This window comes from Heterocephalus glaber, unplaced genomic scaffold (genome assembly GCF_053883595.1).
Source record: "Heterocephalus glaber isolate CG9 unplaced genomic scaffold, H.glaber_assembly_v1.0 deba00001497, whole genome shotgun sequence".
Lineage (NCBI taxonomy): Eukaryota > Metazoa > Chordata > Mammalia > Rodentia > Bathyergidae > Heterocephalus > Heterocephalus glaber.
Window position 1 is genome coordinate 69118964 of NW_028258320.1, and position 27831 is coordinate 69146794.

At 33.4% G+C, this 27831-nt stretch overlaps 1 protein-coding gene across 10 annotated transcripts in view; it reads right to left on the reverse strand.

Annotated features, from left to right (window-relative positions):
* The window catches only part of Atrnl1 (attractin like 1), an 833568-nt gene that overhangs the window by 768703 nt on the left and 37034 nt on the right, over nucleotides 1–27831 (reverse strand). For all 10 annotated transcript variants that reach the window (XR_015440462.1, XM_087185263.1, XM_004838867.4 and 7 more), the window contains exons 2-5: nucleotides 21842–21925; nucleotides 20371–20484; nucleotides 13319–13447; nucleotides 11672–11880 (exon numbers count right to left, since the gene is read on the reverse strand). Coding sequence is in view for 9 of the 10 variants with exons in the window: in XM_087185263.1 (XP_087041389.1) it covers nucleotides 11672–11880; nucleotides 13319–13447; nucleotides 20371–20484; nucleotides 21842–21925 (536 nt within the window). In the remaining variant the exon portion in view is untranslated. The remainder of the gene's footprint in view (nucleotides 1–11671; nucleotides 11881–13318; nucleotides 13448–20370; nucleotides 20485–21841; nucleotides 21926–27831) is intronic.

The window sequence follows — 27831 nt, forward strand, 5'->3', positions numbered from 1 at the left end:
ATCCATACTCATGATGTTACTCATGAGACTTGCTTTCCTCACCTGTAAAATGTCAATCAGCCTAGATCAGTGTTTCTCAAACATAAGCACAGGAAGAATGTTTCTAAAGGCAAACATTTTTTCGCCAAATGTGAGGGCTCACAAATTATCTCAATTCTGATGAAACTAAAATATGCTCAAATAGTAGAAATAAACTCTTCATGCTTAAAATTCTCCTACAAGTACAAAACTAACATAACTTTGTAAATTGTCAACAAACATAAATCTAATAAAATTAACACAGGTATACTTTGTTTTACTACACTTCATTGTACTGCACTTCACAAATACTGTATTTTTTTTACAAATTGAAGATCAGCACTACGAATGAAGCCAGTTTGTGGCAGTAGCATTTTCAACCCCATGTGCTCCTCTCATGTCTCTGTGTCTCTTTTGGTAATAATTGCAATATTTCAAACTTTTCACTATTATTATTACTTCTCTTATGGTAATCTGTATTCAGTGATGTTTAATATTTCTATTATATGTCATTGTTTTGGGGTCCCATACACCACACCCATATTGATCACCAAACTTAAATGAGAAATGTTGTGTGTGTTCTAAAGGTTCTACCAACCACCATCACTCCATCTCCCTCCCTCCTTGGGCATCTCTACTCCCAGAGACACACAACATCAAAATTAAGCCAATTAGTAACCCTACAATGGCCTCTTAAATGTTTAAGTGAAAGGAATGTCTCTCACTTTAAATCAAAAGCTGGAACTGATTAACTTGAGAAAGGCATGTCAAAGCCAGGGTGGGCTGAAAGCTAGACTTATGAAAGAAACAGTCAAGTTGTGAATACAAAGGAAAAGCTCTTGAAGGAAATTAAAACTGCTGCTTGAGTGAATATACAAATGATAAGAAAGTAAAATAGCCTTATTGCTGGTATGGATAAAGTTTTAGAGGCTTGAACAGAATATCAAATAATGCTCAACTTTCCTTTAAACCAAAATTAATCCAGAGCAAGGCCTTAACTCTGTTCAATTCTATGAAGAACAGAGGTGTGGGAGCTGCAGAAGAAAAGACTGCAGCTAGCTGAGGATAGTAGATGAAGTTTAAGGAAAGAACCCATGTCTAGTAACAGTGTAAGAAGTAGCAAGTACTAATGCAGAAGCTGGTAAATTCATTGATGTAGGTGATGATACCAAACAATGGATTTTCAGTATAGATCTAATACCCTTATACTGAAAGATGTCATCTATGACTTTCATGGCTAAAAAGGAGAGAAGTCATTATCTAGCTTCAAAACCTCAAAGGATAGGTTGATTCTCTCATTAGGGGGTAATGCAGCCGTTGATTTTAAGTTTGTGCTCTTTTATCATTTCAAAAATCCTAGGGCCCTGAAGAAGTGTTTGCTTCAAAAATCCTAGAGCCTTGAAGAATTACTCTAAAATACTCTGCCTGCACTTTATAAAAGAAAAAATGAAGACGGAATAACAGCAAACTAGTTTACAACATGGTTTGCTGAATATTTTAAACCCAAGGTTGAGATCTACTGTTCAAAGAAAAAGGTTCCTTTCAAAATATCAGCCCTTTTTGAAAATATACCTAGTCATCCAAGAGCTCTGATGGATACATACAAAATCAATATTGTTTTCAGGCCCGCTAATACAACAGTCATTCTGCAGCCCAAGACTCCAGGACTAATTTCAACTTAAACTATTATTATTAAAGAAATATATTTTATAAGGTTATAGCCGCTATCAGTAGTAATTCCTCTCACTGATCTGGGCAAAGTAAATAGGAAACTTTCTGGAAAGAATTCCCCACTCAGAATGACATTAGGAATATTTGCAATTTATGGAGAGGTCAAATTATCAACATTTTTTTAAAGTTCGGAAAAAGTTGATTTCAACCCTCATGGATGATTTTGAGAGGTTAAAGACTTCATACAGTAAATAACTGCAAATGGGGTAGAAATAAAAAGAGAACTAGAATTAGAAGTGCAGCCTGAAGATGTAAGCTGAATTGGTGCAATCTCATGACAAAACTCTGAGGAACTGCTTCTTATTGATGAGCAAAGAAAAAGAAATTGTGGGGGCAGGGGCTTTGCACTGAACTACATCCCCACCCCTTTTCTCATTTCTTACTTGGAGACAGGGTCTTGCTAGTCCTCAACTGCCCAAGCTGGGCTCAACCTTGCAGTTCTCTTGACTCAGCCTCCCTGAGTGCTGGGATTACAGGCATGCACTACCACACCCAGGCAGAAAATGATTTCTAGATATGGGATCTACTCTTGCTAAAAATACTGTAAACACTGTTGAAATTATTTAGAATGTTAGATAAACTTAGTTGATAAAGCAATGCCAGAATTTGAGCAAATTGATACCAATTTAAGTTCTGTGGCTAAATGCTATTAAACAGTATCACAAAAGAGCAATCTTTCATGAAAGGAAGAGTCAATAAATACGGCAAATGCATTGATGTCTTATATGAAGAATTTGCCACACTCACCTCCACCTTCAATAAATACCACTCTGATCAGTCAGCAGAAATCAACATCAAGGCAAGACCCTCTACCAGAAAAAAAGATTACAACTCTCTAAAGGTTCACATGATCGGTAGCATTTTTCACCAATAAAGTATTTTTAATTAAGGTAACTACATTTTTAGATATAATGCTATTGCACATTTAACAGACTACATATAATATAATCATAACTTTTAAGTACACTGGAAAACCAAAACATTAGTGTGACTCACTTTATTATAATATTCACTTTACTGTATAGCCTAGGACCGAACCTGCAATAACTTCAAGGTACACCCACTTAATATGATGTCTGGTTTTTGCTCCATCTAAATAACTGGTCCCAAGTTAAAAGTAAAACTAATCCTGTTACAATACCTTTTCTTTACAAAAGTTTAGCAAACCTATATTATTTTGACAACATAATTCTCTCAATATTTTTTTCCTCTACTTTTTACAAACATTTAAATTCATATAATACAGCATATATTTATCCCTCATTTGTTACAAAAGTGTTAAGATATTTAGTTGTATTCTTTTTAGCCTACATAATAAAAGAGATCTCTTGATCCCAACCTAATAGTTAATACAGATGCTGGCATTGCAATCAAGTAGCTGAAAATTTTTTGATTATCATTGAATCACAAAATGTTTAAACTTCCAAGCATATTCCAATTGAGAAATATTTGGTCATACAGTTTTCACTTATTCATTCATCTTCAAGATTGTTTTCAATGCCTACATTATATTGGTCTGTATTTTTCAGGGAAGAACTAGAAAGTATCTTAGATTAAATCTTCAATGAAAAGATAATCTTTTTAAATCAGATATGGAAAACTATGATTTCTGAGTAAAGACTAGAAACTAATCCTTGGTGAAGGAATCTATTTCTTTAAAAAAGAAATTTTAACTATAATTCTAAATCATTTAGAAATCATTTAACTCTAATTCTACCTCACTGCTTATCTGTGGAAATAGTTTCATTAAAACACAGCCATTCACATTCAGGTAAGTATTGTCTATAGCTGCTTTTGCACTAAAACAGCAGTTAGGTAGCTGCAACAGAGACCAGATGACTTTTAAAGTCAAAAATACTTACTAACCGGTCCTTTCTGAAACAGTTCACTAGCATCTAACTGAAGAGAAATTAGATCACAAATATAACTACATTATAAAATATTAGCATTATATTAGGCATTACTTCTAAGCACAATATCTATTAGTATCAACTTTTTATTTTGAGATTGAGATTATCTTAAATGGGCTCTAAATGTAATTACAGGTGTTCCAATAAAAGAGGGATATCTGACTACAGAAGAAGAAAGCAATGTGACCAATGATGCTACATTGTTGGACTGAAAGATGGAGTCACAGACAAGGGGCCTAAGAATGTTGGGAATGCAGCTCTAGGAGCTGGAGTAGTCAAAGAAATAAATTCTCTCCTTCAGCCTTCAGAGGAAGTGAGGCCCCGCCATGACCTTGATTTTGGTCCAATGAAACTGCTTTCAGACTTCTAATCTCCAGAATAGTAAGAGATTAATAAGTGTATGTTCTTAAAAGAAAACAAATTTGTGGGCTGGGGATTTAGCTCAGTGGTTCCACTGCCTGCCTCGCAAGCGCATGGTCCCGAGTTCGATCCCTAGTACCAAAAAAAAAGAAAGAAAACAAATTTGTGGTAATCTGTTACAGCATTTAAAGGAAACTAATACTAGTAATTTAATTAATTTCAACAAAGTACTGTTATTTAATACAGAAAATGGTATTCTAGAAATACTTTAAATTCTACTTTGTAATATAAAGTACCTAATTTTCTACACAAAAGAAAATAGCAATCAAAATTTCTTCCTGTTACTAGTTATGTAATTCCCAACAATGAGGTATTAGAAGGAATGGTCTATAGACAAACTCTCCAGATTGTCTTTATCATATTCTAAATTAATAGGTTTAAAAGTATAATAAGTTTTATAAATATAATTTAAAAGTTTAAGGAAATTAAATGTCTTGTTTTTAGTATTCTGTAAGCAGTGATTAAAAATATAAAATAATAAACTAAGTATTAATTTAACTAGTTAAATAACTATAATTTTACTAATATTCAATAACTATAGTCTTTGTACATGTAAAGACTTCCCTATTGATTAAAAATCTAATATTGATATCTATATTAATGGTCAGTCAAGATTCTTTTAATAAAAATAGGTACATGAAAAATTTTCTATCACTTCAGAATCTGGTCCCTCATGCAACATCCCAGAACAAATTCTATTAATCAATATGGGAATGGCCTCAAGCTAGCATATCTAAGCTAAAATAAACTAACAAAAAGGTACAATAAACTAATACACATAATAATGAATTTTCATGAAGATTTAATATGGTAAAGATGTAATATGCTACCTTCTCTACATACTAAGTTTAATAATTCAAAAAGCATAAATTAATTTCTAATGTTCTAATGTTAAGCACTAAGGGACAGGCTACCAAGAGTCAGATTTTTGAGAAGAAAAGGCTATTCTATAATCTTAAGAGTAAAATTATACTCTGATCCCACTCAAATTTATGTCTCTAGCCCCACAATCTCTCATGAATTCAAGCTTGACATTTCCACCTGGATGTGTAATAATCATCCCAAACTTAGCATGTTCAAAATGAAAACCTTAGGGTTGAGGGTATAGCCTTCTCAATAAGAACCAACTTGACCATTTTATTTAAAACTTAATCTTCAAATCTATCCATCCCTCTTTTTGTGTTCTACTTTAGTTTTCTATTGTGCTTATCACCTTCTAACATATTATATGTTTATTTATGGTCTGTCTCTTCTAGCTTAAATATAAATTCCATTAAGATCTTCATCTTCTTTGTTCTATAAAGTATCCCCAGGACTTATCAGTGCCTAGAACTTAACAGAAGTTTACAAAATTGCTCCATTCATGAGTAAACAAAACCAAAAGAATTCATGAATAAATGTTGCATCATATACATTCTTAGTGCTACTTTCTGTTTGATCAATTTTTCAAGTAGCTTAAGAATAAAAATTTTATTGGCTCTTACAAAAAGTCAGATCTGCTATGTTTGTCAGGTTGGAAAAATTTAATCAAATTTATAACCTGTCACTTATCTCTGTACAACATTAAATAAAATATTAAAACCATGTTCATTACTATTAAATTTCTAAAGGGAAATGTAAGCTACTTTGTGAATTTCTTCCAACCGTCCTATAAACACATGTATATCTATATATTATTCTAAAAAAAGTAATTACATCCTGATATTTTATATGACTAAACCAAAAATACTGAGTGTAAAATATGAGTTTAAAGGATTCTGCATTTTTTAAATTGAAAAAAATTATCAAATTTTTACAACTTGAATAAACATAGTTTAAGTGCTTTTTCTAGTAGTAAATACTGCCACCCAAAGGCAAATGTTAAAATCTAAAGCCAAAGGACTGAAAAAAATGATCAAGAATCTAAGAACCAAAACTTGAATAAAAAAAAAATTTAATGCTCAAATTCAACTATTTATCTCAATATTTAAAATTAGGTTTTATGCATCAAATAAATTACATAATTTATTGCAGTATTACTCTTCCAAAATATCTATAACTAAATGTCCATTTATTATTTGACTAGCCAATTAACACATGTCCAATTTATTCAATTACACAAAAAAAACCGAAATGGGAATGCCTACTACATATCAGAGGACAAATTAATTTTTTCCTACTATATTAATTTCTGGGTACAAAAAGTTGATCCAAATATCATTCTTAACTCCATAAAGTTTATATTCAAGGAGAAAAAACAAGGAAAAATCACACCAACACAACTTAAATTGTAGCAAGTTCTATAATTAAAAAGGTAGAGTCAGTCCTGTGACAGCAGCAGAATCTAATCTTAGAACATTAATGGGATGAGGATATTGCAGGAAGAAGTTCAAAAACAACAAAGGTCTTGAAATAGGGACAAAAGGTAAAAATAAAATATGAATTTAAATAAAGATCAGAAGTAATGTACAACAAAACTATAAAATTAGATATCTTAGATATTTAGAGCCTATCTTTTAATCAACATTAAAACCAACTTTAAAAAAAAAAACAAGCCTATTTCAATCTTATATGACAACTATGCCTAAATTGAAATGAAAAGGAAGAATGAAAGCACAAAAACTGTTTAAGAGGATTAAAAACATTACAAAGATTAAAGACTAGAACTGAACAGGAACAGGGACAATTTGATAATGGTTAAGCAATGGTCTTATATATAAAAGATGGTAAACTGTATTGCATCTCTACATAACAGGAAAAATTTTTGTTGTAATGAATTAGGATAGAAATCATATCCTTGAAGCCTGCTTGTTATCCTATTTATCTGTCTATTCCCAGTATCTATTCCACATTGCAATGTTTTTTGGAGTAAACAAGAGAAAACTAGCCCATTCCTTGTCAGTTATGGCAACTATCCATACTGTTAAATTAATTTATTTTGATTTTTTTTACTTGTTCAGGGATCCTAATCATTTAAACTTCTTTCCTAAGAAAAATTCTTATTGTGTGAATTTTGTTCAGAAACAAGTTAAATTCTACATTTCTATCCCTCAAAGTATGGACGAAATGTAGCTTTAGCCAAGCAGCTGCTACTAAGCAAGACTTTGAATCTTCAGAAGTGATGCAAAAATGTGGAAGCCATTTGGAATTCTTACCATCCATGTCTGCAGTACACAGTATCAACTGTAAAGATGCCATTGCTTGTATTCTGGGGTCAAGTGGCAGTGACAGGAATATTTTAATCAAACTTTTCTAGGGCTTCATCTTTGCTATGGATCTAGCCTTTGTAACTTCCTTTTTCCAGCCCTCCTAGCTCACTTGTAAGCTACTCAATATCCTTTTGGATTAGTTAAGGAACAGGTTAATAGCACCAAAAATAAATTGCTGCAGTAAGGTAAAAATGAATTTCTCCCTCATGAAACATTCTAGAGATGAAGGGGCCAGTGCTATTGGTTATATAGTTGTTGCCATTTGCCAGCCAGTAGAAAAGATCTGAGTGATTTAATATTTGCATACAGCATTTCCATCATATACTACTGACTTAAACTTGGTATCACAGCCAGGCTAGCTGCAAGGCAGACAGATTTGGTATATAGCATAAGGCATGTGCTGTGCTAAAGCTCACTGAATTCTATTTCCAAAAGGAAAGAAAGAATGAATGTTGAGTGATAGTGGTCTCCTCCATACTTTCTAATAACTTCCTTTTCTGCTCAAGTAAGCCAGAACTACTCCTGATGATTGCAACCAAATACCCCAGTGATTCAGAAAGTTACATGGAAGATAGAAACCTGGAGCCACTCTAAGGGAGTTGGTGGGTGAACACCATATCTTGGAGTTCACTTTGAAAACTACTGTTCTACTGTATTCTTTATATATGAATATAAATTCAATTTATATTTTGTTTTTGATGTCTTTTTAAAGTCCTCATTCATGTCCTTGTTTGAGAGATCACTGCTTTTTAAAGTTGCCCTTTTCTTTCAGGTGACTTACTCAAATAAATTTTATTAAATGAAAAATACCAGAAGCAACCAAGAGGTTATTCAGTACCTGAATAAATGAAGTGTGGCATATCTATACAATGGAGTATTATCCAGTTCTAAGAGGAAATTAGTTATCAAGCTATAAAATGACATGGAAGAAATTTAAGCACTTACTGCTGAGTAAAAGAACCTAGTTACAAAAAGCTACAGACTACCATTCCAACTACGGTCATGCACCACATATTGACTTTTCTGTCAACTGACCACATATACAATTATGGTACCTTTATATCACCTAGTAACATTGTAGCTGTTTTAATCTATGAAAGTACACACTATGATGCTCATACAACAAAACTGGCTACCAACACATTTCTCAGAATATATCCCCATTGTTAATCAGTACATGACTATATACAACGTTTGGAGAAAGGTAACACTATGGAGACAGTAAAAAGATCAATGGTAACCAGGGGTTCAAGAAAGAAAAAAAAACACAGAGCACAAGAGATTTTTAGCTTAGAGAAACTATTCTGTATGATACTATAATGATGGATACATATCATCATGTATTTGTCCAAACTCACTGAATGTACAACATCAACAGTGAGCTCTAAAATAAAAAAAAAGTGAGCTCTAATGTAAACTACAACTTAGGATAATAATAATGTACTCATATCAGTTCATCAACTTTGACAAATGCACCACTCTGGTAGGAGATGTTGATAATGAGGGAGGCTCTGCATGTGTAGGGGCAAAAGTTACTGCACCTTCTGCTCAATTTTGCTTTGAACCTAAAAGAGCTATCAAAAACAAGGTCTACTTTTTTTAAAAGTCAGAGAAGCAGATGAATCTATACAAGCATCTATCCTTTTAGTAATCTACTTCATTTGTGTAGTTCACTATCTTTGCCAAGTATTAATGATGAAAAAAATTAAACATTACACAAGAAACCTGTGTGCTTTTCAAAATGTTACATGTAGCATTTTTATATTCCTTATTTCACTGTTTTAAAAAGTTCTTTCCACAGGAAAAGAGTGGAGAGTGGCTTTAATGGTGCCATCTATCCTTAAAATATACTCCTATATAACTTGAAAAAGTGTCACAAACAGTAAAAAAGATGAAAGCAGATAATTATTAAGAAAGAATTAGATAAGAAAGCTAGGGGGGAAATACAGTGATGGCTGGGCAGAAGTCTTTTTTTTTTTTTTTCTCGGTACCAGGGATCGAACTCGGGTCCTTGCGCTGCGAGGCAGGCGCCAGAACCACTGAGCCGCCGCCTGCTGCGCAAGCGCAAGGACCCGAGTTCGATCTCCAGTACCAAAAAGTAAATAAATAAATAAATAAATAAATCAATCAATCAATCCCCGGCCCTGAGCAGAAGTCATAAACAAGATGTTATATAGAAAAACTAAAGAAAACCATGGCACACAAAACCCACGTGAGAGAAGTACAAAGGAAATGTCAGGAAGGAAATCTAAGATTTAACATGCAATTAGGCTTTTCCTCCATGTACTGTTAATAAAACCCCAATTCCCAGAGGATGATGTTCAGTCTTAAAATATAAATATTTAGGCATAGAGCCAAACAGAGTAAGTTAACCAACATCAAAAGACAAAATACAATGGAATTAAAATTATTTTAACCTAAAGTATACATTCCAAATAACACATTATATAAAACTACCAGGTGTTGAGACACATAAGGATTGTCTATGCAGCCCTCATTGTCTAGTTCTTTTATCATTTTCCATTTGTCCTAGAAGCAAATCCCTCTAGTCTCCTTTTTACCTCACTGAATTTTTGCAATCTATATATTAGAAATAAAAAATCATTTTCCTTTAATGATTTTGATTATACTACCTACTTTTACCTTTACTTCCTTAAGTCTGAAGCAGTACTGGGTTTGAAGTTCAAAGTAAACAGCCTATACACTGGCTTGAAAAGAGCATTCCACCAAGCCTTCTCCCCTCCAAGTAGTCCTATCTAGAGGTCAATTCCCTAGTTATTAAGATTCAATAATAGTATAAAATTGGTCTGAATTCTGTAGAATGCTTTTATCATTTATAAAGCACTGTCACATTATTCCCATTTCAAATATGTGTATTTTGACTACTGAGATCATAGCTTTGTTTCGAAAGGAAACAGACCAAGTCTTGGCTTCCCCATTTTGAACTGGGTCTGTATTACACGACTCTTGGAAAAAGCGAGCATTTCAAAGGACCAAGGGACTAAAGAACAGAAGAAGGACAGAGGCGTTTGTAGGAAATCATATACAACTGTACCCTTTTGCTTCCAAGACTACTGAAATGAGACAGGAGTTGAAGACCAGTTTGAAAAACGCTGTATGTATGAGCTACACATTTCTATTTCTCAGGCCTTAGTTCAAATTAATATTGGTGTACTCTTTTCCTTATAGAAAAGGAAGTTATTTTACTTTCAAGGCTGAAATAGAGAAAAATCTCAAGATACATTTTGGGGGAAGAAAAGTCAGAAATGATTAAAACAGCCATATAAAACACATCCCCATAATTAAAGAACACTTAGAAATTTGTGTCTCTCATAATCATGATAAGCAATCAAATTCAATTTAAAAGAAATAATTGATACTTTGTGGGGCTGATATATCTAGTATTCTTTAACTATGTAACTTGGACTTAAAATAAGCATAATTTATATAAAACCTAACAATAATTTCTCTAAGAAAAGTATTCAGAATTAGTAACACTTAAATGTCATCCCAAGAGTGATGAATACACTACATGAAGAGCACATTCCTTTGGTTTTTATTTAGGAAGCATTGCTAGTATTTCTACATTGTGTTTTAACAAGTCGTATTCATGGTACCTTTGGGCAATGTAATTAGTGAATCAAAGTTCCCTCTATCAACAGGATTAATACTTTGGAACAAAGAAAACCTTTTAATATGTAAATATGAATAGCAATAGGTAGGCTCTGGTTGTACAGGTGTATCAATAACCATACCTATCACTTAATTCTATAATGACAAAATTTATTATTTTTATGCCTAGATGCTTAAGTAAACCAGAATGCTTCAGTATAATCTAAAGTGAATTTTCATAATAGATATTTATAAAAATTGTTTAGAATTATTTCCTAAGAACCTTACTTTTACAATAGGCAGCTAATAAATATTTACCTTCAAAATACTTTCTGAAATAGTCTCTGGTCCTTTAAAAATAGCCACAAGGGGTCAGCCTTTCCTAAGGAGTAAGTTTAATATAATGTACTACCTTGTGAGAAAAGCATTTATTTCTACAATACAATATTTACATTACTCATTATAAGTCAAATTTGAATGCATCACATGTTAAATCCAGGGAGGTCATCAAATCTTTGGACATTCCACCAAAAAATTACAGAACACCATAATGATCACACAACTACAACTTTCAAATTTTCAAATAAAACTTCATTTAATCTTCAATACAATACAGCATGCAGACAAAACCATCACCATCCTATTTGTGAGGATGAAGGTTATTAAGAACATTCTAAAAATAAAAACAAGCATTTGTGATGAGTGTACAAAGTAAAAACAAATGAAAGTAAAATTTGTATTATTAGATACATGAATCAATGTTTCAAAATCTATTACACACTACTTGCTTACCTTGCCAACTGTCATTGCAGACACACAGTTTTTCTCCTGTTAAGTCACAGTAGCCATGATCCGGACTGCCACAATTGGCTTTACAGTAAGGAATATCACAAGCTTCACCCTTCCAATATTTATCACATTCACAATATACTTGACTTGGAACAGAGATACTAGTTGTACACTTCCCATGACCAGAGCAATTATTAGGACAAGAATTGATTCTGCAAAATATAATTCATATATATTCAAGTGCGAGACAATTGGAAAAAAATTGGTTGACACAGTGTAAACTATAACTTGTGTACTGTCTTATGTGCTTATTAATACAATTACTACAATGTCACTACAGTCCTTTACTCTGTACTCTTTTACTCTTATGCAATTCAGTTAGTATTTATTTGCAATTAGTTTTAGTTCAGTAAGTTTAATTTGCTTCCAAGACTCTGAACATCCAAGGATTATACATGTAACAGCTGTAGGATCTGTACAGTTCTAAGCACATTTGTAAAGACATAAGTACAAAGGTTTTGAATATATATTGTACAGAAAATAAATTTATGAATACTTGAAACCATATGAGAAGCAAAGATACAACTTAGTTATATAATTTTTGAAGAACCTACCATCTATACACTCTTCTGAAAGAGAAGGGATCTTTACCACATTTTATTTAAAGGCTCTTCAATTGATTATATTCCTATATATTATTCCTCCTCCCATACATATTTGGATACATTATAGGATAAAGAAGTCCTATAACAAATTGCTGATTCAGAGATATTCAGACTATTTTATATCTGTTGAAAATTCTCTACTTATTAATTTCTAACTTCATGAAGAAAGGAAAAAAGGAATGTGTAGAGTTCTTCTGTGGCCATTCCTATGAAAGTATCTGGAAGTATCCCTGGTTACTTCACTTCACCTCTAGTCTCCTACATATAAAAATTTCTTATAGAAAGTGTCAGACATGAAAATTTTTTTCTTAATTTAGAGGAGACAATATATAGTCATATTCTTTACTTCCTAAGCTTTTAATTTTCTAAACTTTTAATTATAAAATGGAAAACATATTCACTCACAGAACTGACTTAAAGGGAATTAAATGACATAAAGTATATATAGCATCCAGGGCAGTCCCAGAAAGAGAGGACTACCAAAGCTCAGTTCCCATGCTCCTCTTCAAATTACAAATAAAATACTGTAGAGCAAAGAAAGGTAATTGAAAAGCACCTACAATTCCATAAACCTACTGCTATCAGTAAAACTACACTACTTTGTGTCAGTTTACTTAATAATTTGCCAATAAACCATTTTAAATTTTGTAAAAATTTTCCAACCAAACTTAATTTACTAAAATAACATTTTAAGACTTAGAAATTACCTTAACAAAGGCTTAGATAGCATTCTGTGGTGTATTGAAGATTTTAGGTCACTTAGGAAGGGATCTTATATAATTCAAAATTTAACATGTTTGAATTTAACATGTTTGAATTTAACACATATTGAATTTATAAGATATCCCTAAAAACAAACAATAAACTCTTTAAGTCAAGTTACAAAAATCTATTACTGTATAAGACGTTTTTCTAAAACCCACCAGTAAACTTTTACATCTAGGTATATAAATCTATTACAATATAGGTTTTTTTAAATACTTACGAATAGAAAATGTTGAAACCAGTTAGATTGTATGCAGCATCACTAAAAAAGTGTAACAGTGCATAACCAGATGTTGTAACAACTTCAGGCACAGTTTCATTTCCCCTTACTTCAGGGACTATCAAACCACTAAAAGAGAGCAAAATTGAACACCGAGTAGATCCATTATATACATATGAGCATTAATCACATAAAATTAGTAAAAAAAATTATCAGAATCATTAAACATATACATTAAAACAGATAACTAGAAGATTAAATGTAAAATTAATCCATAATTACCCATTTCTACCCAATTAGATCTACTACTACTGCCAACACACATCTGCTCTGATGTTACCCTCCTTTTACCACCATTTGGACTACAATGTCCAATTTTCCCTTTTATCCTGCTATCCATTTTGCCATAATACTACAGGGTGGTCTTTTACTTAAATCATATATAAAGCTTCACTCCCAGCTACCATGCCACTTTTACAAGTGATCTATAACTTTACCTTTTTCCCAATAATTGCAAATTCCAATGAAGCTAGAAGGAATGCTCCACACCAACTACATGATTACAATGAAATTCTAGTTAAAACTGTACATTGCCAATACACTAAATCTAAGTGCTTCAAGGTAATTTTAAAATGTATACTTTTTATACTTCTTTAAAAATGTTGAGTATTTACATAAATTGTACTGATAACTATTCCAAAACAAAATATTGTTCGCCTAGATCTATTTGCACACACACATAAAAATTAATTTGGGTTGGGGGTCAGTTATACATATACAAAAGCACAAATTATAGGCAACTAGTACTTCTCCTTTTTTAACCTATTTGTTCTTAGAAAAAAATACATATCTTCACTTAGTGATATCATACTACTCCCTCTAAATTTGTAAAAACGTGATAGGAGAAAGAAAAGAAGCTGCTAACAAACAAATTACACAATTCAAATATTCAATTCCTTCACACCAAGTTTATGTTTAGGCACCACTAGGAATTGAATTCCCTCATTCAAATCATACTTGAAAAATGATATATTATAGTGAAATAATTTATTTTCAAACACAAAAAGTAATCAACTCAATGTGTTAGTTATTATTATTACACCAACTATTTTATGATTGTAAGTGAAAAAGATTTTTTTATTTATATATTTATTGGTACATTTTAGGTATACATTTACATTTATCATTGGGTGCTTGTACCTGTACATGATGTATCTTGGTTCTTATTTTTTCCCCATTCCCTGTGCACCCTTCCCTGTTTACATAAACTGTTTCCTTTTTTTTTTTCTCATGATTTTTCCTTTCCCTTCTTTCCTTTCCCCTTCCCCTCCCGCCACCCCTACCCCTTTGGACCTTTTCCTATTTCAAATTATCAATTATTCATTTTAATCATTTTAATCCTTATTTACACTTTCAGTTTCTCACACTAGAGAAACTATTTGGTATTTACACATGTGTATCTTACTTATTTCACTTAAGAGTATGGCCTCGATATGAATCCATTTAGCTATAAATGACTCTAGTTTCTCGTTCTTTATGGCTGAGTAGTACTCCATTTTATTTTAAAAAACCACATTTTCTTTATCCAGTTTCCAGTTGATGGGCACTTGGGCTGTTTCCAAGCTTTAGCTACTACAAACTGTGCCACTATAAACACAGGTGTACATATATCGCTGTGGTATGATTCTTTTAATTCTTTTGGGAAGATACCCAGCAGGGGAACAGCTGGGTCAAATGGGACCTCTAGTCCTAGTTCTTTGAGGTATCTCCATACTGATTTCCACAGTGGTTGCACCAGTCTGCACTCCCACCAACAATGGAGAAGGGTTCCTTTCTCTCCACACCCCTGACAGCATTTGTTATTGGTTGATTTCTTGATAGCAGCCATTCTTTGTGGGGTTAATATCACTCAGTTACATGTACATATAGATGCTTCATGATAGTGAGATTACATCAAAATGAATACATTGATAAAAATAATATTCCCAGGTTTCTGTAATAGATATAGCTAGCCTCTGAGACAGAAAAAAAGAACAGATTTATTTGTTTATGTTTTAGAAGCAATAAACAAAAAAGGCTTTGCATTTATTACATAACATACCAATTGGACCAATCCAAATTGCAATACAAGCCATGTAGTAAAATAATATGTTTGTATGTAAAAACAAAAAACAATCATCTTAAAGTTATTAAAGAGCTAATATCTAAGGTTAGCATAGGCAATGAGGCAACTTCTCTTATGAGCATATGCTTATTCCAAAACTGCATGAGACTGGAAGAGCTAAGAAACTTGAGGGCTTTGGGAGAGCAGATTTCAAAAGTTTTACAACGGGCCAGGGATTTAGCTCAGCGGTTCCACCACCTGCCTCGCAAGTGCAAGGTCCCAAGTTTGATCCCCAGTACTAAAAAAAAAACCACTATGTTGTAAAACTACACTGGATAATACAACAGTTTTACAAAACTAGGGAAACAAAAAGGGGAATCCAGGATCCTCATTTTGAATTGGAACTCCAAAAACTAGGAGGGGAAGAAAGTGAACTAGTTTCAGTCAAGGCCTCTGAAGGATTATACTTCAGCTGAGGCATGAATCATCATAACAGAATCTGGACTGAGTTGACAATGAACTGCTAGTGTTCCTATCTACTCTCTTGAGGTCTCAAATTACTGCTCCATATGACTATTCCAAATGCAATATGAAGCATGATTGTCCAGCACACAGAAAAAATTTTCTTCATTCCAGACCATCCTCCACACTCCTACAAGATAAAGTTCAATTCCTTTTGTGTAGTGGAAGCACTATTACAGTGACTGAAAAGGTCTAGAATTATATAACATGGACTCATCATACTCTGATTCTACCACTTCCCAGACAGGTAATTTGGGGCCTCTCAGAGTAACTTTGTATGCCTTCATCTTCCATTTATAAAAAAGCACTAATACTATCTATCTAAAGGTCACTGTGAGAATTAAATGAAATGATGAATAAAAAGAACTCTTGCACAATACTAGCACAAAATGATCAATGAGTAGATGTTACTGATTGCTGTTTACTGGATAATCTGGCTTCTCTGTGTCCCTTCACGTGTCCCTTCACGTGTCCCATGATCAAGTTACTCAAAGCTACTATTATCCTAAAATACAATAGCCTTTAATCTCACTGTATAACTGCCATGGCAAAATGGAATTGTCTTCCTTCAGATTTTTTTCTTCAGAGATAAGCAGCTTCTCCAAATTTTCTCAGGCCTAAAGCATAATAAACTGCCACCCCTACCTCTCCTCAACTCAGAAGAATGGACAGAATATGCCGATGCTGACATTAGAAGGACAAAGTTCAGGTTCATTTCCACATGGACAGAAAGGAGATGTCTGAGTCTGGGAAGGGATGGAAAAAGTCTGCACATGTCTATCATCTCACTGTAATCCCTCCCCACTGTTCCTTGCCCATAAAATACCCTAACATACCTATATAGAGGAAGGTGATGATTCAGGTAATGAGGCCCCTCTGTCTCCTCACATCTATCTTTGAATACATCCTTACTTGTTACCAAAATAAATGGCCTCCTTTGATTTGGTCAGCAGCGAGCAAATGAACCTGAGCATGTAGATCTAAGTGGCTGGTAGCATCTATACCTTTGTATGCATGTTTTCTCTACCAAGAATATCCTGTCTGGCCCTGTACTTTGCCTGTCATTCTTCTACTCATGATAAAATTCACCATGAAGGATCAGTTACTTCCTCTGAAATGATATAACCCTGTTTCATAACCTGATTATAATACTTACTATGTGTGAGAAGCCTGTTTTCATGTACTTATTGTGCATAACTATTATGTATGAAAGAATCCTTTGTCCTTAGTTCCTGGACTGTAGCCTTTCAATCCTTAGAATTCCCCCAGTGATAAGGTGTCTGTGAAAAGTTATGCCAATGAGGTGACTGATAATTGGCTCCTAGTTAATCTAAGATTTAATAAAAAAGCATTTTCAAATGGGGGACAGCCACACTAGCAAGACCAACCATGTGATTAAGAAGTTCGGGACCACACTGTATCAGCCTGACTTCTGAAGAGAGGAGAAAGGCTGAGGAGCTGAAGATCTGCATTCAACCTCATGCTTCATGACCAATAATTTAACCAATCAAGTATATATAATGAAACCTCAATAAAAACTAAAACTAAAGTAAGCTTCCTGGTTGGTGATATAAACTGATACTCTGGGTGGTTACCACATCTTGAGGAAACAAAGTTTTGCATTTGTAATCCTTCTAGGTCTTTTTTAAATGCCTGTCTTTATTGGCTAGTGTCTAACCTTCACAATAAAACTATAGTCAGAAGGGCCGGGGATTTAGCTCAGTGGTTCTGCCGCCTGCCCCGCAAGCACAAGGACCCGAGTTCAATCCCTGGTACCAAAAAAAAAAAAAGAAAAAAAGAAAACTATAGTCAGAAGTATAGCACTTTACTGAGTGCCATGAGTCATTCTAGCAAATTATTAAAGTTTAGGGAAGAGTGGGACCCCTCCCCAAATTTGTAACCAGATGATCAAAGTGAAGGTAGAAATCTCCAAAACTTGTAACTAGTGTCTGAAGTAATGGCAATCTGTGAAGGTCTTACTCTAGGAAGTTAGAATCAACTCCAGGTAGTTGATGTTTGAACTCATTCCAGTGACCTATGCCTTATTTCTTACAATATCCTCCAGGCTTATATAGTCTCTGAATTGAGTAGGTTATCAAATATTTGAGGATGTAGCTCACACCAAGAGTGCTTGTATAGAATGCAAAATGCCCTGGGTTCAATCCTTAATACCATTAAAAACAAAAAAGAAAGAAAAAAGAGAAAGTAGGTTTGTTGACCAATAAATACTTATACAACTGGTGTAACATAGTTAGAATTTTATTCATAGCAAAATGAAGCTAAAAGAGTAATAGGCTTTCAAATCAAGAGATTAAGATTGAAATTCTAATTTTGCCTCTACCACCTATTAGAAGTAAATAATTTCTGAGTTGCAATTTTCTCAATTGTAAAATGGGGATGATAGTATTCCCACAAGATCTCTGTGAGGATCAGATGACATTTCATATGTTCGTGGTGGGGTTGAATATACATGACTGTCCCATTAGGTAGCTTGTACCACCCAATGGGACTATCCTATGCTACCCGATAAGACAGTTATGCCTGTACCACAGGTGATTCAAACTGCCTGATGGGACAGTCACGCATGTACCACGGGTGGTTCAAGCGAGCGGGAATGGGTTAAATTGCCCAACACAATGCCTAGCATCAGTGGATATTTAATATACATGAGTTTTCCATCTCTCATAGGACAACAGGAACATTTTCTAATGAAAATTCCTACTGCTATTTTCACAGACACATACTAACCCCATCCTGATAATTATAAAGGATTTCCTTTTTTTGGTACCAGGGATCGAACTCTGGTCCCTGTGCTTGCGCAGCAGGCGGGGAAACCACCGAACTAAATCCCCGGCCCCATAAAAGATTTCTTTAAGTAACAGGAAAGAATTGGTGAGAATGTTAATGATCAGTATTAATTAATACAAAGTCGTAAGATTACTAGAAAAATAAGTGAAAAGGTACACATCTAAATGATGGTCAGTTAATAGAGTCATAAAATGAGTAATGATACAAAATTATGTTTAAATTCCTAAAAATAAATGTGTGAATCCAGGATCTTATCTAGTTGTCATGATGAGTTATCTTACAACATGATTATTCACAAGCTTCTACTCCATTTTGTATTTACTGTCCTTAGACACAGTACTACCTGGAACTATCCTTTTTATAATGTGCAAACAACTCAAAAAAGAAGTTCTGAAAATATTTTCAGCAATAGCAATATCATAGGATAAGTATTTAAGCTACAAGTTCACTTAGAAATAGTGATTTGGAAATAGAAATTCTTGCATATTTGCCCCAAAAAATGATAACTCACACTCCTGATAAGAGTATTTGCACATAAACAGTAAAAAAGAAAATTTAAAATAAATAATTTTATGGGAACAATAACCTTTTTGTTTTGCTTTGGTTTTTGGTTTTTGGTTTTTGGTTTTGGGGGTTTTTTGGTGCTGGGGATTGAACTCAGGACCTTGCGCCTGCAAAGCAGGCGGTGGAACCACTGAGCTAAATCCCCAGCCCTTTTAATTATATGTGAATTTTCAACAATAAGAAGATGTGAGAGATACATTACATACATAAGAAAAGTAAAAGAATATATAGTCAGTATCTGGTTAACAATCATGTTAAGATGCATTCTTAGCAAAGTGAAATACAAATACAGTCTTTTAAATCAAGAGATTAGAGTTGATACCTATACTACGTCTTCATATGTTTTTCTATGTCCAATATATTTTTCTCCTACTCATAGAACTTTTATAATAATCTCTACATACATACATATAAAATGTTTATAAATAGCTAAAATGCTATAATTTTAAAATTAGTAGACTATTTGAGTATTAACAATAAAATACCTTAAAGCAACCAAAACTCACACATTTTGAGAACTGGGAGAAGTACCTCCTTTACTAAAGAAATACACAAAGCATAACTTAAACCATTTTGTAGAATTTTAAATTTCATCATTTCACTAAAATAAAAAGACATACTTTTGTGTATTTTTTTCTAGGACTGAGCTGTAGCTCAATAGTAGAGTGATCGCTGAGAATGCATCTGGGTTTAATTCCCAGTTCCACAAAAAAAGCCTTTGTTTCTCAGTTAGAACTCACTAATCTACCAAAATATAGAGTTCTTAAAATACATTCAAACCACTTTAAAAGAATAAATTCAACACAGTGAGAATGCAGAATATTTATAAAGAAATTTATAGTTCCAATAGAGTATAATACTATGCAAATCAGTATCTACATTATTGAATATATACTTAAATTGACAGTACACAACAAACATATTATAATAATCTTTGAAACTTAGTCATTAATGTCTAAACAATATTTGAATATAGATCAATTCAAATTAACAAATTATGCAGTTACTTACCTTTTCACAACTGACTATAAGTTTATTAAATAAATATACTCACCTAAGTACAGCTATTAAAGGTGCATATATTGAATCTCCATCATAAACATACATATGATCCCAGCTACATTCTGTAGCAAAATGATTGAATCTTAATCTTAACACTGCATTTGGACTGAAAAAAATTAACACATATTTTAAATTACTATATAACACACAAAACACAGTGTGAAGAAATTTTAGTGTTTTATTACAAATCTATTTTATATATAATTTTTCTACAAATCCTTAAATCACCAGACTAGATTAATAAACCATCACATATAACTTATAAAAAAATGAAGTGCAATTTTCAAAATCTATTAACAGCCCATATGCATGTATCATCATTTTCTAAAAATTTTGTTAACAGAAAATGTTCTTATGTCTTTATTAAGGTAGAGGCTACACAGCTTATATGCATAATTTTTTTTTTTTTTTTTTGGTACCGGGGATCGAACTCGAGTCCTTGCACTTGCACAGCAGGCAGCGAAACCACTGAGCTAAATCCCTGGCCCCATAATTTAAAACCTTCTTTAAAATTTTCTTATTTACAAAAATGGGTGCATTCTACCATAGCAAAATGTAGTTGAATAAAGTTGATTTCAAAATACAACATTTAAGCAACAATTATTATCATTTCTACAGAACCTTTAAGTGGAGGCACTAAGTTCTTCAGATTTAATTAACAGGTCTTAATATGATATACTATTAACAGACTATAGGTACACAGCAGAGAATTAATAGCTTTAAATTTAAAACATTTTTTAAATAACAACAAAAAAGTTTTCCAAATGCACACTTAATAATTATAAAATACTGGGCCGGGCATTAAGCTCAGTGGTACCATGCCTGGCTCAAAAGTGCAAGGTCACGAGTTAGATCCCAAAAGTATTCACATCAATTCATTTACACATAATATATTTAAATAGGCAAATTCAATTTCAAATCCTAATTATAAAAACACCCTAACTGGATCATTAACTCTTTCTTCTACAAAATGTTCTATTTAACCTTTAGAAGCAAAATGCTGAATAGATAAATCAATGGCTTAAATTGACATGAAATATTACAGAGTTCTCAAATTCCACAGCAAGGTATTTTCAAAAAGCCAAAATATGCCTACTCTGGGGCAGGGGATTTAACTCAGTGGTGCCACCGCCTGCCTCACAAGTGCAAGCTCCAGAAGTTGATCCCCGGTACCCCCCCAAAAAAAAACCACCCACTCTATTTAATGCCACAATAACATAATTCAAAAATAAAATATATAAATTAAGCTATTGCCTCAAGCTAAAGAGTTACTATAATTTATATAAATGTGATGTCTAGAAGTTAGAAACCCCACAAAATTATATTATGAATATTTTTCAATAATAATCAATTAAATACACTATGTAAATATAAAGTTATTATATTTATTAATATCTTAGCATTAAAATGATCATCTCTATAAGTATGGAATAAAACTGATTCAACTCAAAGTGTATACTTACTAGCCTTCAATTAGCCATGTACATTTAGTTTTATACTTATAGTTAATTGGACCATCTGTTAAATATCCAGAAGGTTCCGTTAACCTAGAAAAGAAAAACATGAAAGTAATTACCCTAAAGTAATTTAAAGATATAGAGTATGAGAAAATTTTTTAAATCACCAAGCCAAAGAAATGACAAATAGTAATTTCCAAAATGGAAGAAACATTTACAACCCAAGAAAAGTTTTAAATTGCCCTATTTTTCTCTATATCTGAAAAAAACTTACTTTAGATTTGTTTAAAACTTAATATATTGCCATTGCAATTTACATAGTGGAAAAAACCACTGAAAAATTGAACATTGTACTGAAGGCTTCAAGACTGAAGCCAAGTAGATTAAGTTAAATCATATCTGCACAAAAATTAGGTAAGGCTAAAAAAGGAAGATCACATGTATTTGAAAGATGCAGATGTATGGAACAGTGTATATCTTATTTTGAGGAGATACATTGTTAGTTATGAGTTTTCCATGCATCAGAATTTTTAAGTAGCTGCCACCATCAGACTTCACAGTTATGTTACCTATTTTTATTATCATTTTCTTCATTTGTTCAATTTACATTTAGTACCAGAACTCAACCAATTTTAAAATGGTAAATGGAAAAACTTTCAAAGAGCAACAGGTATATTCCTAAATTCTCAAATTCATGTAATAAAAAGTTGAACATTTTCTACAAGTCAGGTATTTAAGCACATAATTTGCTACTTCATTAAATACCTCAAAAACCCTATGAGATAGTACCCCTAAAAGGAAGTGTAACCTTGATACCTAGGAAGACACTCTTTGGTTACATGTGATTCAGAACCTCGAATTCCCACATTTTCTTGAGCCCTGTATTTCTGAGAGCTTGTTTGGAGATTCTTGCAAGGTAGTGCTGCTACTCCTATACTCCTGATGGAGGAAACAGTCTTGATCTATCAGGGGTGGTCTGTTATCCCCTTTGACCAAGTGCACTTCGGGAGGGATGCACATGGAGCAGTGAGGAGGGAAGGGGACAACCATCTAGCCAGCCAGATCAGCTGAATCAACTGTGGCGATCAATTGGTGACAGATGTCACAGCCAGATCACCCTCAAATCCAAACCCTGTATTTTTGAACAACTGTCTTTAAAAAGCCAGCACTGACAACAAAAAAATGAATTCCCAGCTGAGCATGGTGGCACATGCCTGTAATCCCAGCACTCAGGAGGCTGAGACAGGAGGATTGTGAGTTCTGCAGCAGCAGCCCGGGCTACAAAGCAAGTTCAATGCCAGTCTGAACTATAGAATGAGACCCTGTCAAGAGATGAGATGAGATGGATAGACAGACAGACAGACAGACAGCAATCCCTACATTCTTTAAATGGCTACTCGTTCTTTAGCCACAGCAATAAATGTAACACCAGAAGTGAATTAAACCAATTTAATCAATCAATGATAGTTGGTTACAATAATGATACTTATAAGAGCAATGCAATTAGTAGCTGCCTCATGTACAGTTACCACGTGAAAAATATAAAAATCCCCAAGTGTATAAAAATCAAGCAATAGATTTCTAAATCCAAAGACAATTAGAAAATATTTTAATTGAATACTAAAATCACAACATACCAAAATATTTAACAAAGCTAAACCAGAGAAAAATTTATACTGTGGCTCTAAACATTAATATTAGAAAACTGAAAATCAATTATCTAAGGCTACAGCTCAAAAAGATAGAAAAAAAAACAGCAAGTTAAACCAAAGGACAGTATAAGGAAGGAAAGAAAAAAATAATCTGAAATTTCTGAGACAGAAGATGTCATACAATAAAGAAAAACCAATAAAACCAAGAAATGATTTTATGAAGTATAAAATTATTAGTTTCCTAGAAAAACTGATTAAGAAAAAAATAAAAAATATTATCAGAAAGGAAAAAGGGGACATTACTACTGATGTCACAAAAAGAGTAAGATAGCCAGGCGTGGTGGCACACACCTGTAATCGCAGCACTCTGAAGTTCAGGCCCAGGTTGGGCAACTTAGGAACTTAGAGAAACCATGTCCCAAAAAATAAAATGGGCTGGGGATGTAGCTCAATGCAAAGAGTCTGGATTCAATCCTCAGTATCACAAAAACAGACATTAAAAATTTCATATCAATGAATTTATCATTTTAAATGAAATGGAAAAATTCTTTGAAAAGCTAAACGACAAAACTCACATAAAACAAAATAGAAAATCTATATTTGCTCAAGAAATTGACTCTATAATTTTAAATAATACACACAAAATACCTACAAGCCCACGTGGTTTCACTGGTAAAATCTTTTAAATATTTAAATAAGAAATAATGCCAATGTTACACAATCTCTTTCAGAAACTAGAGAAAAAAGGTACATACATAGTCCAACTTTTTCTATGCAACCAAGGTATGTTCAAGAAACCAAATTTTGACAAGAATATTTCAAGAAATGAAAAATTAGACATATCCCTCATACAAAAATTTCTTAACAAAATACTAAATTTAATCCAAGAATATATAGAAATAATAACACATAATAGAATGCCTGACAGCAATATATGCAAAAATTTAAAGATTCATGAAATGTTTGGTGCACATATATATATAATATATATATATATTATATATATATTTGGGGGGGGTGCCGGGGATCAAGCTCAGGACCTAGCGCTTGCGAGGCAGGTGGCAGTGCCACTGAGCTAAAGCCCCAGCCCAATGTTTGATATATTTGGGGAACTGCAAGTCATTCTGTGGGACAATGGATAACATCTAGAGATGGGACTATCTAGAACAATCCAAATGACAGTCCTTATGAAAATGGAGATGGATAGAACAATTATTCAGGTAAATTCAAGAAGGGAACCCACAAAATTAATTACACTAACCCCTGAATAAGTGAAATGCACCTAGTACTCTATATTTAACTTGCTGATTCAGTGCGAAGGGCCTCCCTTGCCCACCATGGAAGGCAAGGGTGGAAAAGCAGTTATGCAGAAGTCATTCCACAAGATCAGTGAAAGGCAAATGCACAGACCACTGCTGCTGCCTAAGGCCCAAGATTTCAGCTGAAGTAAGCAATAGTCAAAAGCCTGGGAGGAAAACCTGAGGAAAAAGATTCCTCAGAACATAGAAAGTCCTGTGTGGGTTTATACAGGGAAATCTAGCAAACAATCTCCACACCCAAGGTAGTCTGTGTGCTCAGAACAAGCAGGAAATGAAGGATAAGACAGAGGTGCAAACGACCTGGCTAAGCACTTCAAGGACTGTCACTACACAGAGCCAATCTACAAGACTGAGATGGTATCTGTATTTCTTAGGTCCCGGCAATCAGGGAAATCTCTTTCAAAATACTAGATGACCACAAGCTAAAGGAATGGAGACTTCAGAGACCATAGACAATAAAAAATACAATCATTACAAAATAGTTTAGAAAAGCCACTAAACAAATAAACAACTACAACCCACACATGCAATAAAAACAAACCCTAAAGGGAAGAACCATGATTTCTACAGTTATCACATTATAATAATCAAATGTCTAATATCTGACCAAAAATAAAAACTTACAGAGCATGCAAAGAAATAATAAGGTATCACCCAATCACAGGAGAAACTATTAAAAACTATCTCTGAGAAAGTACAGACTTAGGTAAACAAAAACTTTATGTTTGAAGAACTACAGGAAACCACAGACATAGTTAAGGGAAACAAGAAAAGTGATGTCTCAACCAATAGGGAACATTAATAGAGATTTATAAATGTCATTATCACAACCTCAAACTAATACATTATTTTCATTCTTACAAAAAGCAAGTTAATAAAATGAATATTCTGTATAAAATTTACTCAGTGGGATTCACTAACAAATCCTTCTCGCCTATTTCTAACTTGCAGTTATAATAAACCTTTAAAATCAAAATACTGCCGTAATTAAACTGTTAAAAACTTCCAAAATCAAGTTCTGAATCTAATACAACAAATGTTAAGGCTTAAAGTAGTAACAAAACTTCAGACTATGTGATAAGAGTTTTGTGCCTCAGGGACTTATATTTTAATTTTAAGTATGTTCCATGATTCCACCCAGCTACTTCCATTTCAATTTCACCTATAAAGCGAAAACAGAAGTATAACATATTCAAACAGCACCTTAATGCATAGTCTAGAAACACATGGCTCTTTTTATAAGGAAATAAAATAGAAAATTTAATACGAGAGAACAGCCCTGCTATCCGAGTATCACCTATAATTTCATACACTATATTCCTACTTGGGAATATACCTCCCAAACTGTATACCTCCTTTCTCTTCTGCCACAAAAACACATCCCCCAGCATCAGTGTGAAAACAATCATGATGCCCCTAACCCATCCTTTGGCCAACATTTCTGACCCTAGAGTCTATTTTTCTACCTTCTTCCTCCAACTGCCCAGCCCCATCCTGTAATCTCCAACTTCTTACTCTCAGTTTTAAAAAATTCTTCCCTTCCTCCAAAGAAACATGCACTCTAGGAGCTACCACAATAACCTGTACCTCTCCCTTTAAGAAGTGATGTGAAGCTGATATGCCTCCCCACTGGGATACACAACACGAATACTGAAAACTACACACCATCTTCCATTCTATCCAATTTCAATGGCACAGCTGCATAGAATTAAGGAAATTCTATTCATCAGAGCCTCCGAATTCCTTCCCTATCCACATCCCACATCCCTAACACTAAAGACTCTACCCAAGAGCCTACCTTACCGTGAAGGAGGTCTTCTCTTTAGCAATTTCAGTCTACTGTAACAATGGGAGGTTGCCAACAACCAAGGCAAAAGAATGGAAAATCTCTTCTCATCACCAAAATAAGAGGGAAAAGGCCCTCACACTTTTACAGTAAGTAAAGAATAACTTTCTCTTCTTAAGTTCCTGACTTTAGATTCCAAGAACCTCACCTTCGTGCCACTTGAGCAAAGCATTTCCATTAAATACTCTAGACTTCTTCACAATCTAGAACTCTTCTAAAATTCAGAAGTCTTATGCTCAAAGCCCATTTTCTGACCACAAACACCTAGTCTTCAATTTATACATTCACTTTTACTGTACTCCTAATACCTTACATTTCTACTTTGTGGAGCTCTCTAGAAATTAGGTAACATATAGTTTATCTACCTACATTTCTACTTCTTCTTATGAGATTTCTAAAATATTCTAACTTCAAATTATTGATTTTTTAAAAATCTGTAGTACTGTTCTTAAATTGAGAACCACACTGTCAGGTTAATGTAGATCAGTATTCCTAAACTACTGGTCTACTGTTTGTGTAAATGAAGTTTTGCTGGAACACAGCTACACACGTTTGCCTACATAATGCCTGAGATTGCTAACACGCTGCAAGAAAAAAGTTGGGTAGTGACAGCAAACCACTAAGTTTCTACTTTCTGGTCCTTTCCAGAAAGTTTGCCAATCCTGTGTTTAGATGCCTGCCATATATGCCCATTTGCCTTACCATTCTTTCATTCTATCTGAAGCTGCCTAATCCCATTTTATAGCTCACTTTTTCTAATCCATTTATCTGCCAATGCAGTCTTAGATTCTTTCAAATCTTGGCTACTGTGAATAATGCCTCAGTGAACATGGGATTAAAGACATTTCTTCAACATACTGATTTCAATTCCCTTGGGCATAATCCCAGAAGTGTGACACACTGGATCATGTGGTAATTCTATTTTCAATTTTTTGAAGAATATTATTACTATTTTCCAGAATGACTATACTAATTTACATACCCACTAATACTGCATGAGGGTTTCCTTTTCACTATATCCTAGCCAACACTTGCTATCTTTTATCTTCTTACCCCATGAGCATAACACTGGGTTGCAAAACACGTCCCTCATTTTTCTACTGTAAATTTTTACTTTAGTGTAATAGTAGCCGGCAGTGACCTCAATACCTTTCCCTGAGGGATACAAGAAGCAATCTT